Source organism: Danio aesculapii, chromosome 9 (genome assembly GCF_903798145.1).
Source record: "Danio aesculapii chromosome 9, fDanAes4.1, whole genome shotgun sequence".
NCBI lineage: Eukaryota > Metazoa > Chordata > Actinopteri > Cypriniformes > Danionidae > Danio > Danio aesculapii.
Window position 1 is genome coordinate 23,105,954 of NC_079443.1, and position 14,488 is coordinate 23,120,441.

A 14,488-nucleotide genomic window follows, 5' to 3' on the forward strand; every position below is an offset into this window, starting at 1 on the left:
TTTCCATCCATCCATCCATCTATTTATCTGTACGGTATTTGTCCAACCATCCATCAGCACACCTTTCCATCCATCCATTTATACAATAATTGTCTAACCATTCACTAGCACACCTTTCCATCCATCCATCCATCTAGCTATTCACTATCCTGATACATCTATCCACTAACTTATTCAACTATCTATATTTTTACCCAACAAACCATTATCCATGATTCATCCATCCATCCATGCATCCATCCATAATCTATTTACTCATCCTTTCCTTATTTAACCATCAAACCATCTACCCACATCCTCTGATTCATCCAACACCCATCTATCCATTATTACAGTATTTATCCTTTCCACCTATCCATCCATTTATTCTATTATAAATATAGGTTCTTTAATGACATTTACTGCGTGATTCCACAAAGAGCAACTTATCGGTACCATTATTGCATTTTTCTTTTCTTGTTTTTTTTGCCAGATTCACCCTACTATCGTCCCTAAAACACATTTATTGCATCTTCAGTAGGTGATGTAAATTGGTACAATTTACTTTATAACCCATCAAACACTTAAAAACAAACAAACAAACACGAAACGAAGCATTGGTTTACATTCTGCGCTCCTCATTAATAAAGCTACTGGCCTGCCCACCGGCCAGGAAAACAAACGGCCACTAAAACAGTCATATCAGCGCATACACAGTAATCAAAACAAAGCCATTACAGGAGCTGTAAACCTAAATCTAGCCTACAGCTTTATATCCTCACTGCTCTTCCTGTCTCTAAGGAGATCCACTGAAAAGGCCGGTGGCATAATTCACTTGATTTTTTTTTCCTTTAATGTGCCTACGCCCAGGTGAATATGAGTGTACACCAAAAAAAATTTCAATTAAAAAAAAACTATTCAAACTTTCTATTATTCATGAACTAAAGGGGGCTCTCTTTATTGGTTATGTATTATTAATATCCTAGCGCTCGTATCAAAGACGATCCAATTTCATATCCAGCACTTGGAACCAAATTACAGTGGGTTTTTTATTCATGGTTGAATTGGACCGCGGGGCTCGCTCAGGCTGGCCATTGTGCCGCCCACCATAGTTACAGTCGCCACGGTCACCGGGGAGAAGCCCCCGTCCGCCCTCATCATACTGCCCTCTTCAATACTTTCACTATTGTTTTTTTAAAAGCCATCATGTGACACAGATTCGGTCTGTAGCTGTGGCTGATGTATTAGATATAGGGCGCTGCTGATTAGATTTTCAAGGTAATGTTGGGACACGACAGATTAATTGTGTTACAGTGAGGAGGAGCATTGATTCATCTCCCAGCATGCACTTAGAGCAGTCAGTCCACATTTCACATTGAAGAGACTGCTATAACACGGACACTTTCCACTTCTCTTAATGTGATATCTTCTGAATATATATACTGTTTGTAGAAATATGGAAGCCACTCAAAGGTGCATTATGGAATTAGTTTTGTGTCAAAAATATAGAACGCGCATACAATATGTACTGCCATTCAACAGTTTAAGGTCAGTTATTTGTCTTGAAATACATTTCTTTTGCTGACCAAGCCTACATTTGCGAAATCGGCATTCGTTTGAAATATTATCTCAATTAAAATAACACTGGTGCTACAAAACAGGGATCTTAAACTGCCCACCCACAGGCCATTTATGGCCCGCCCTCCTCCTTCCGCAACTGTCGTCAAAAATATAACGAGATTTGGGACCTCCAAAACATTTTTTTTGAACCTCATTCATTGTTCATATCATTGTTGTGCAGTCGCGTCTAGTCACTTGCGGTTTTGACCCACCACCTAGTCAACATTTAAAGTACTGCATTCAGATTAGTTTTACTTTCATTTTCTCTCAGTGTACGGTAGATAGTAACATACAAGCGTTTTAGTTCTGTGGCTGATTTAAACATTAAAATATATGTATATATGTATATGTATATATATGTATGTATATATATATATATATATATATATATATATATATATATATATATATATATATATATATATATATATATATATATATATATATATATATATATAAATGTCTATTTTTACAAAAACTCTATTTTTGTAAATATTCAAGGGTTGTTTGATCATTATCAGTTTTATACCACTTATATTTTGTTGTACAAACACTTCTATAAGGCTTACACGTTATGCTGGTGGTGTAATAAATATGATAATTTTGCTAATATTCAATTCAAACTGTCTCATTTAATAGATTTTCCTCATATGCTTATTGAGATTTGCATAAAAATATGTACATTAATAAAATTGTACTGCTAGATGAATTTACCTTATTAAAGTAAATATATATACATTTATACATACCTTTCCCCTCTTTGTTGTAGTTTTACAAAAAAAAAAAAATACACTTGGAAGAACAATTGGCAGTAAAGTCACTTAAGTTACCCAAACTGCTTTCTGTTGTTCTTATGCTATTGGGACAATACAATTGGTTGGGACAGAATAATAATTATTATGGCTATTATTTGTAGTATTTTCATAGCATTTTCAACCACCCATTCAACAGTACCTCAAGAAACAAAAGCTAGAGTTTTGACTGCAGCCACGGATATATTTCAACAGCTGATGACATGATAAACGTGCTGATTTGCATTATCACTAATGCTTAAAATATAAACGTCATGCCTGTTGTCCTAAGATGCATTCATTATGTCAAGTTTCCACTTTTTTTGTGCTTGAATGTTAAAACAGCCCTCCTTTGAATTGTCAGTTACTGAAATGGCCCCCCGCCAACTTGAGTTTGAGACCCCTGCTCTACAAACATTTGATGATGATGAATATTACTATTATTATTAATGATGGTGATTTTATTTACCATGATTATTTTAGAACGATGATAAAAAGAAACCAGCAGTTCAGACATATTTTTAATACTAAATTCCATATCTTTTCCAGGACTTCCAAGTTAATTTTCAAGACCTAATGTTTCATGTAATGGCTACATATACGTGGTAAATAATAAAAAAACAATGCACATTCAAATGTCTTACAGCATATTATAAACACCCAACAATCAATTAAGTTTAAATTTATTTTATGTCAAAATTCCATGACTTTTCCAGTTTTTCCATGACCGTGTGAACCCTGAACCAGCATTCAATTGAAATGCATAATATAAAGTATTTGAATGCTTGGTTCAAACTTTTTGATGAACTTTTTAAAGGTGTGCAATTTCTCTTCAAGAAACACACAGCTAAATTTAGAAGTCTTGACCATTACAGCTCCATATTGTGGTGCCAAACTATTTCACTTTAAGTCCTTTCAAACTACAAAAATTAATTTATAAAATGAACCAAAGACATAATCAAGCAAACACAAGACGAATAAAATTTTGCCCAAAAAATTACTATGTATTACAAAGTAAAAGGAATGCATATACGTCCACTCATCTTGCCCTATGACTTAATCAAATTATTTCACAGCTAAATCTGATAATTATTTAAGTAGTGTGGTTGAGAAACGTTGCTGTTCTTAATAAAATTAAGCTTTCAATGTTACTTCTATTAGAAACACCACAGCCAAACACGCCATCTAAAAATAATGTAGTATTATAAAAGTTTAAATCTATTCAGAAGCAAACTAAATAAATGTTTTGGTTTGTGGTTTTTCAAACTTGTGGTTTATCAAAGCGTTTGTCTTTCTCAACATGTGTTTTTCTGAAATGTTATAATTTTTGTCTTTTATCTTGATACACTGTAAAACAATAAGTTAAGGTAACTCAAAACGTTTGAGGAAACAAACCATTTAAGTTAATAAAACTAATACTAATGAGTACTGTGAACTTAATCCATTTAAGTAAATGAAGCAATTTGAGCACAGTACAACCCAATAAATGAAGAGAACTCAAACCAACGGAGTATTGCGAAACCCAATAAGTTAAGGCAACTCAAACCGTTTGAGGAAACCGATTGCTACAAACCATTTGAGTTAAAAAACTAATCTGGGGTGCGTTTCCCAAAACTATCATTAGCCAACTAATGTCGCAAGTTCCGTCGTTACAAACATAGTTTGTTGATTTGCCGTTTCTTAAATCTGTCGCTCCAACAAACATTCGCAAACTGCGTCACAAACTTGAGCACTTGCAACTATCCTTCTGGAGATGTAGTTCGAAACATAGTTTCCCTGGCTCTGTTCTATTCCCACTTATCCCCCCTATGCCCTATTCATTTAGAACATTCTAACATTCAAAGATAGAATATGAAAGTAAAAAAGCATTAAGATCATCTCTCTTAGGTGTAATTTGCTTTCTAACTATTTTTACAGTTCAGTTTTAGCGATCTTCATGTTTACACTTGTGCTCCATTCGCAGTGCACTTTGAAAACACTGATGTCATTTTGAACACAGCCTCATGGTGAAAGCTATAGGTGACCTGTTATTTAAAAGTGGAATTTATGTTATGTCCCCAAAGCTTGTGAAAACAAAATTCTTTTAATTTATAGTGGGTTATTTATTAAGTATCTGTACTGTATATGACATGGGTCTGCCGGTTAGAACTTTCTGCTGTGGTTTACAAGTGTCACATTTTAAAAGTAGACTTTTAAAAAATAAATAAATAAACAATATCCTACTTAATAATCATCATCATCATCATTATCATAATTATTAATATTATAATTAAAGTATGATTTTTTTTTCATTTCTAATACATAATAATTATTACATTTCATTTCTTGATAAATCGCCTCATTACTTATTTATTTATATGATTTATATATTATATTAGAATACGTGTTAGATTTTGTAAGTGATTTTATGATTTCGAATATGATATGTCATTCTCAATAATATTTGTAAAGCAAACACAGGCTCTATATGTGCCATATATTTCAGTTAAAATGAAGTTAAAATAATTTTACTTTAAATGCATGTTTGTGTAAAACAATATAATCTGCACAAAGAAATGATGGGGTTCTTCTCTAAAGAAGTAGTTCCTCCGCCCTGTTTAGAGCGTCATTATGGGCGCTTTACGGTATAAATAACATGATTCAAGCAATGGATTTGCGATAAGAAACTATGCGTTTTGGGAAACACTCGTCACTACATCGTTCTTTTCCCAAACGATGCATCGTACCATGATATTTCAGCTGCGAGTTACGTCGTTGTTTGGGAAACGCACCCCTGTATGAGTACTGTGAACTTACTTACATTTAAGTTGAAGTAATGAGGTATTTAATTAACTCAATCCCTTCAACATTGAGTTCAAAACTCTTTTCAAATGAGTAGAATTACCTTTCAGTACATTTTGAGTTAACTACACTCATTTCATTTGATAAAGTTGACTGTTTTTACAGTGTAGGACGACACATAAATAGCAGGAAATGATAGACAGTAGGCAGACAACAAGGACATAGCGGGGAAAACACAATAATGGGGATGTCTTACCCAGATCCACACTCTTCAATGACTTCACATGATTCTGCTCCGCATGAACCTGCTGACCTCCATCAGTCAAAGATGAATCAGCTGAACTCAGGAGGCTGAATACACATGCAAACACACACAAAACAGTTACACACGTATTTACCTATTTCTTTCAGTTATAAAGAACCAGTTCATCCAACATTTAAAAGCTATAATCATTTACTCTCACAGAATGCATTTCTTCTACTAAACACAACAGTAGATATTTTGAAAAATGTTGAAAACCTAACACATGATGGTGCCCAATTGATAGGGAAATTCATACTGGTTTGAAACAACCATGTAACCATAGAGTGAGTAAATGAAGAAGCAGTTTTCAATTGTGGGTGAACTGACTTTATTAAGTTATTATTATTATTTATTTTAAGTGAGTAAATAGTGGGTACAGTTTTATTTTGGGGTGAACTATCCCTTTAAATGTGATTATTGTATGTGCTTATATATAACAGTATCAGTTAAAAACTAATGTACGTAAGCAACAAAACAATTGCAAAAAAATAATAATTTAATTGTGATTATTTTGTTGATTTGTTCATTTATTAGATCAAATAATGTTTTACAATGTGTTCAACCAGTTCACTTACATTCTTTTGGAAAGTCTAAATGTGACAAGTGTGAAATTAACTTGGAAATATATACTGTATATATTTATACAACAGTTCTGTCTGGTTCTTGAATCTGATTGGCTGATATATATATTGCTGTGCAATATTCAGCCACTAACAGCACTCGTCCAGCCGCTTCACCCTTTACCTTTGTGTATTACTCCGCACACTTACAGCAACAAGCAGAGGACACTACAGTTTGACAAATATTGCTGCTGTTGGACAACATAATCCTTTTTTTGAGGCCTTTTTAGTCAAGAATGTAGTTGTTTAGATTGCAGCTATGCAGTTTATTGATACGGATAGTGCCTATTTTAAATATTTATAATTTCTGAGATACAGCGCATCGGCGGCCATTAGCCTGTCATTGAAATCTCTGTAGACTGATGGCATTTCATGGCGTTCAGCCTTATAATCTTAAAATGCGAGCAAAATCATCCATTTTGTCATCACTTCAGACATTACGCTAGAGAATCATTCAAACACTACCTCGAAAGGGACTTTAGTGAAGTAGCAATGGTTTCTGCTGTGACATCAGCTGCAGATGTGAATGAATGGCGGAAGAAAGTAGTTCCTCATACAAAAGGATTTTTAGAGTCTCTGTGTTTGATTTTCTTTTTTATATACACGATTATGCTGTCGAACTGTCGTAGCAGTGCAATATGGCTGTACATCGTCACTGGTGGGACACTAAGGCACTCGGCTTGCGACCTAATGCCTCCCACCAGTGCTGATATACAGCCATATCGCACTGCTACTCATGTGATTTTGCTCATATATACACACACACATTTGAAAGCCATGTGGATTCATACAGGATTCAAGATAAAGTAAAAAATGTTGAGATGTGCACGTGTTTAGGATTATTTAAAAGAATTTCGCAACTACAAAATGACTTCATTTGACGCTGTACATTTGGTACATCTTACAATATGAAACCAATGTCAGCCAAACTTAGATATAGTTTGTAGAGAGACAAATTGCCCTGTTTTTGCCACGTATAGACAAACTCAAGTCATGTGGCCAACTGGTGTCATAATTATTGACTAGCTTGTGCAGCTAGTAAAATGAGACGTGTTTATCAGTTTTGGTCGAAAGCAAATCCACGTTACCTCTGCTGGAGCTGGAGGCTGTTCTGTCTGTAAGGATTAGCAGTGAAGCCTTCATCATCCCCCTCTTCCGTATGACTGTATCCCCCATTTGAAACTGTGAGCGAACAGACAAAAGCGCAGAGAGAGAAAAGCAATCATTAGAGCTCTGTGGAAATATTATGCGGGCTCATTTAAGAGGGGTCTGCAGGGGTCAGGCCATCGGTGGACAGGGGTGACAGTCTCAGACAGAAACGGAGACCATTATCAGCTCCAACACACTCACCTTTAATGATCTTTCACTCCTATGATAATGGGACTGGGGCCTGGGATTGACTTGATTTCCCCCCTCTAAGCTTGGTTAAGTTTGTAAGAGAGTGTGTGTCTGATAGAGACACTGAAAGTATAATTAAACATCTGTGTATTATTACTGTTATTGACATAATTAGTTCTGTTTTTCTTCTGTATTTCTATTTTAATGTCTATTAGAGAAGCGAATCGATTCATTGGGGAGCAATTCTCAATTCAATTCGATTTGCAAGCTTTCTTTTCAAACTGATTCTGTACTTTATTGCATTCTTGTTTTTTTTTTTATTCAACTCAATACATATACAGTAATTCAAATACTATCAATTTTTTCACTAATTTCAACAAAAAATAATTTTGAAAAACAAACAAAATATTTGCATATGAGTCCCTAAATTTTCCTCAGTGTGAAAAGATTATTTTGAAAAGGGTTCAAATACATAAAAATAAAATAAAACAACAACAACAACAACAATAATAATAATACTTATTATAATTATAATAATATTAATAAATATTAATAATAAATAAATTAAAAAATAAATAAATAAATAAATAAATAAATAAATAAATAAATAAATAAATAAATAAATAAATAAATAAATAAATAAATAAATAAATAAATTGTGGGACCTGGAGGATTTTTCTGAAGAACAGGATGCAGTTTAAATGTTTAGGACAAACAACACTGCAATGACTGGACTATATATATATATATATATATATATATATATATATATATATATATATATATATATATATATATATATATATATATATATATATACATACTTGGAGCTTTTGGTTTGCTTTTAATTCAAATATCTAAAACAATCTTAAATCAAGAAGCATTTCTAGACATGTAAAAAATAAAAAAATAAACAAGTTACGTTTTTATTAGAGAAACAATAAGTCAAAATGATGCAATGTAAATTAAATTCAGCAAAATGCGTTAAGGGGACCATGAAAGTACAGTGATAGCAAAACTTTTTTTTCAGTGAAGAGACTCAAGAACAACCATTAGAAAACAAACAAAAAAAAAGATTTTCCAAATATCAAACTATTAAAAAAAAATGCATGTTTGAACGCTGGCATTTTTTATAAACACACATATTATTAAATAGTTTTTTATCATTTAAATAGTAGGGATGCTACTACTAGGCCGATAATCACATTTTATGACTCAATCGATACTCGTCAATCTGGCCAATCTCATGAACCAATCGCAGGCGTTTGTTTATGCAGTGCTACAACATGTGAAGAGGTAAATGATGCGTGGGGGCGTGAGTGATCACTGTGCTGACGTATTGGTGATGATCTCTTTTTTGCAAGTGCAGCCATTGGCTGTTTCTCAATTCCAAGAACGCAGAGAACGGACTTGAATTCTTGTAGAGACAGGTCTTGCCAGGTCACCTCGGAAGAACAAACTAGGGAGACCGCGAGAACAGAGAGCGCATCCTGTGAGAAATGAGATGCTGCGTTCTACCTGATGGTCACATGACCTTCACGCATGTTTAACTGAAAATAATTTTACAGCATTACAGTATTTATTATCTATTGTTTTTCCCCTTTTCACAATATATACTATGCATTAAAAGCTTACAAATATAAGCAAAATTTGCAAAATACAAATAAAACAGAATTTCACTGCCTTTATTAAGATGTTCATGGTCATGTTTACTTTAACCGTTTCATTTAGGGAAACTCCTGAGGTAAATAAGTGATATCTTTGAACTTTAATAATAAATCTATTTAAAATGCTGCCCTTCCACCTCCAGCCGCAATGACTTCTGAGACCTCTAGAGCGAGTTCGGTGCTCAAGTCTGCTTTGGTGCGTCATTGATATCAAGAACACATCTGGGAATTTTCACGTGTCCCCTGTTCTTGCGGTCTTGAGTATTGGAACTGAACTTTGGCAGTTGATGATGACATTACACGAGAACACAAGATCGCTGAAGAACTCTTATTGAAAAACAACCATTGTATCTACAGAGTTTTGAGCTGCTGTGACGCGAGCGGAGCGATCGCCAATATCTAGTGTCTCATCCAACCGTATAGCCTCTTCTAGAAGCTCAGCGATTCTCCGGAATAGGCCTCTTCATAGTAGTGCCATGACGCTCGCGAACTACAAAAAATACCCTAAAAAATCATGGCGACAAAAGTGAATGAGCAAGAGAACAATTCAGGAGAAGATTTATATTTGTTAGGTTAAATGAATAGTGCAGTAAAGAAAATCCCCACACTCTCATCGAACTGCTGTGACGGCCCAGAGCTGCAATCATAAAGCTGCTATCAAGAGTTAGAGATGAGCAAATATTTGGATGGCCTGCATGTATTTAGGCCTTTTACATAAAAGAACTGAAAGTTCTGTGTTTTTGATATTATTAGAAATTCACTAAAACCTGGTTGGAAATATTAATGAAATATTTATTTATTTATTTATTTATTTATTTATTTATTTATTTATTTAATAATATAACTTTTTCTAATATAGGCAGAGTTATTGCAATAAACAGTCATTTTTAGGCCTATTTCCTTTTAGTAAAGAAGTAATGTATTACGATGTGCATTTTAACTTCTTATGCATCAAATAAAGCCTATGCTCCAAATTCTTTATTCATTGAGACATGTTGAATTCTTCTTCCATCATTTGCAGTGTTTCTAAATTGCTTTGTTAGTCATTTCTTACCATTGTTTTATATTTAATTTTCTGTAAACCTGCATCTGACCATTACAAGACCACACTAAATGGCTATAAGAGACATGTTTAAGGGAATATATGCAACATCCTTAACTTATTCTCTTAGGTAATGCGAGAGCTCCACTTAAGTATCATACTTGGAGGGAAAATGGTTTAGGCATTGTAAAGCTTGAAACATTAGAATCGGTACATGGTATTGGCCGATTACCATGACAAGGAAACCCTAGTAAATAGTTAAATAAATAACTATTGTAATGTAACTACTTGTAACTAATGAAATGACTGATTGTACATTACATAGAGTTATGTAGAAAAATATATATAATAATAATAGCAGTATAACATGCGCAACCTCTTAAACCAATGTTATTAGCAATGGTGATATCGGTGCATTGCAAATGGATTATTTGTAAAGGCAGCAGTGTAATAGAAAAACAACAGGCCCAAATGTAATGCTGTCCTGTCTGATGTTTGTTCTGAGCAATTGGCTCTGAAAGTGGGTGTTCAAAATGCATTGAAAGGGGGCAGTGTTTTAAAGAATAGCAATGTTGAGTTTAATGAGATAATTCATTCAATCTGTGAAAAAATAGATGGCATTTTTTGGTTCTTTATAAAGGAAGAAGGTCAGCAATGTGTCACACATTGTTATAAAATATACTTCTTTCTGAATTTTGAGGTAAAATGGGTCATTCCAAACACTATTTAGAAGAACCATTTACAGTAATTTCAGTAAAAAAAAAAAAAGTTTATTCAAAAAGGAAGTGGAGAAAAGAAGTGGAGAAAATTATAGGATGTACTTCTGAAATGATCTCCACTTTAAAATGGCAACAATAACCCAGAAAACGCAGAAGAAAATGAGCAACTATGGTTAAAATGGATCTAAGAATAGTCAGAACGGCAAGGATTTAGCCAATCATCACCTCCAGACACATCAAAAATGATTTAAAATGACCTGTATGTACAGTGACAGTCAGAAGATGTTTGACGGATACTCATCAAGCCCCAAAAAAAAAACATGTGCATTCAAATATGCCAAAGAGAAAATCCCCCTGAAATGACAGTTTCAACAAGACAGCGACCACAAAAACATGGCTCTTTTCTTTTATTTATTTATTTATTTTTAAATATAGGTGAAATTGCCTTTTTATTTGCCTCCTGTAAAAGAATTGCACTAAATAAAAACACAAGAAAAAAAAGTAGGTTGTGGACAATGTTTTTCAGAAGAACACCAGAACGTTCAAGACAAACAAAACTGCTAAAATGCAATCAAATAAAATAACATCAAATAAAACAAAATAAAATTAAATATAATAAAATGCAACAAAACGCAATAAAATAAAATCATTTTTGTTGTTTTTTGTCTTCTAGTCCAAACATCTAAAAATTCTAATATCAAGAAGCATGTTCAAAAAGTCACAATTAAGCAGACTTTTTTGTAAGAAAAACCCCACCTAATTTTGACTTAATATTTCTGAAAAAAAAAACACAATATTTTGTACTTGTCTAGAAAATAATGCCACTTCATTTAAGAATGTTTGGATATTTTAACGAGAATCAAGATTAGCAAGAAACACATTTTCTATTCTTTTTTTTTTTTTTTTTTGAAGTGAATGAACCCATGAACAACCATTACGAAGTGAAGAAAAAAAAGAAAATAGTAAACCAAATAAACACACTGTATTAAAAACCAAATGTATGTAAAAAATGCTAACTCTTAAAGGGCACCTATGAAGAAAATCCTTTTTTGTAAGCTGTTTGGACAGAACTGTGTGCAGGTATTGTGTGTCCACAGTAATATTGGGGTGATATAAAGACAATAAAGTCTTATTTTTTATTCCCTGAGGTGAAAATTGGATCCAAATCAATCTCATTTTGAGGTCGACCGTAACGTGCGCAAAGCAACTGGGATTAAAAGATCTGTTCAGCTCTCTGTGGTCATCAATCATCATTAAATGTGATCAAGAATGAGTTTTACAAGTTTGAAACGTTTTTAAAATGAATTTCAGTGATTTTACAGTCTTTATCACCACAGCCGCATGTCAGTACAATTATAAAAGAAGATGCTTCAATCCCGCTTTGTGGACGTTAAATTTTGTACATTAACATAACGGATATCCATACAGCAGTGAATATTAACATATATCCTGTCACATTTGCCAGTTGCCATGCAAAAACAGTGCAAAGTTAAACGCGCACACTGTGTGTGTGTCTGCTGTGTGTGTGTCTGCTGTGTGTGTGTGTGTCTGCTGTGTGTGTGTGTGTCTGCTGTGTGTGTGTGTGTGTGTGTGTGTGTGTGTGTGTGTGTGTGTGTGTGTGTGTGTGTGTGTGTGTGTGTGAACTTTGCGTGTGACTCATCGCAGAAAGGCTTGAATTAACTCCACAACACACACATCAAATAATCATTGGGAAAGTTCTTACTGTAGTATTTCTCACACACGTTACGTGAGATCTGCTTCCTTCATGTCTGTCACTGTGCTGTTTATCTGAGGCAGATGGAGATAGAGGCACACTATGACAACGCTGGGCGGGAAAACTAGCATTAAAGGTAAAGGCAACAAAAACAGCTACATTGCGTCCAGAGCAGAAAATTCCAATATTCTGAAAGGTATAATAAATAATCTGATGGGTGTTTTGAGCTGAAACTTTACAGACACATTCTGAAGACAAAACAGACTTATCTTAAATCTTGAAAAAGGGGTAAAAATAGGTGCCCTTAAATACTTGATTTAATATTGAATGTGTAATGTTTTCAGTATATATGAAGGATGGAAATAAAAGCTATTTAAACTTTATTAACAGTTAATCTGCCCTTAATTCACGTTCAAGGCACTGCTATGTTTTAATACATAACTGTGTTAGTATATGTTAATGTGCTATTTAAAGTCTTAATGACCCAACAGCCACAACAGAATGTGCAGTGAGCAGATGAATGAATCAGTATGAAGCAGTGATTGTGTTCTCCGTTCATAAACAGACTACAGTACACACTACAGGCTTTTACTAGAAAACACAGAAGCCTTGGACCACCTGCAGTAGAAAATGATACAATCAACTGTTTATGAATCCTAGTGTATGTGCGTGCGTGTGTGTGTGTGTGTAACTCAAGGACACTTTATGAGCATTCATCCAGAATTCCCCTTATTATTTAGTTGATGTTTTCAGCTACTGTCTCTGAAGCCCTGCATGACACATACCTCATTAACGTCTGTTAGGCCAAATAGTGCAGAAACGAAACAAAGACTGGAGGTCTTTGTCTAAGAGCCAGTCATGTTAAATTCAAAACAAATGCCTCAGATTCCCAGACACTCAGCGAACAGTTTATGAACAACCTGCAGTTTAAATAAACATTCAGTGAACTGTTTACAGGGATGAACCCTTACAATACTTTCCTGAATATTTTCATTCAGTGAAAGGAATCTGCTTATGTTAGATCCTACACAGAATACTGCATGTAGAAAACTATTATATTAATAAAGGTCCGCTAAAAATGAAAATAAAAACTGTTAGATGTTTACATACGATCTAGTGTGCTCAAAACAGTGACAAAATTTGAATTTTGAAGATATAAAACTGATATAAAAATGCAAAGATCAACCCTTTTTTTGAGCTGTGATAAAAACAAAACACCATTGGCTGTCCCACCTATGTTGAAGTCAAATATCGAGAAAAAAGTGCACATTTCAAAGAACTTCACAGGTCTTTAATATATTGGATTAAACTTATATACATTTAATAAAACAAATTATGGCATTACTATATTGGATTAAATTTAAATACATATAATAAACTAATTATATTATACAGCATGTCACACTAAAATTTACCATCTGGATAAATAAATAAATAAATAAAAAATATTTAAATAAATAAATAAATATTAAAATTTCAATATAATAAAAATACAATGTATATTAATAAATCTATATTTAAACTATTTAAATAAATAAAAAAATACCTAATTAGGTTTTTAATATTGAAATGTATTAAATTATTTTTACACAAATGCATAGTTGCTAAAATAGATGTAGTAGTAAGAAAGAAAGAAGTAGTAATGTGTTTACAATAGTGCAGTGTGTGTGTGTGTGTGTGTGTATTAAACCATATGTTACACCCACTGTTTATTAGCACTGCTATGCAAAAAAGAATATGCCAACTGCCAACTCTGCTTTCAACAAAACACATTCACTTTGCTGTAACTATAATACAAAGAAAAACACTCACACATTATTTTAAGGTTCACTGATGTCTATTAACAAACCATTAACTTTTAAATCTATAAACTCCTAATTTGCTGCTTATCAATCATTAAGGTAGTAATTAGG

General features: G+C 33.3%; 1 protein-coding gene across 1 annotated transcript in view; it reads right to left on the bottom strand.

Moving 5' to 3' along the window:
* The window catches only part of pard3bb (par-3 family cell polarity regulator beta b), a 641,621-nt gene that overhangs the window by 332,852 nt on the left and 294,281 nt on the right, over positions 1-14,488 (bottom strand). Inside the window, exons 15-16 of the mRNA XM_056465228.1 lie at positions 7,184-7,277; positions 5,428-5,522 (exon numbers count right to left, since the gene is read on the bottom strand). Coding sequence (XP_056321203.1) covers positions 5,428-5,522; positions 7,184-7,277 — 189 coding nt within the window. The remainder of the gene's footprint in view (positions 1-5,427; positions 5,523-7,183; positions 7,278-14,488) is intronic.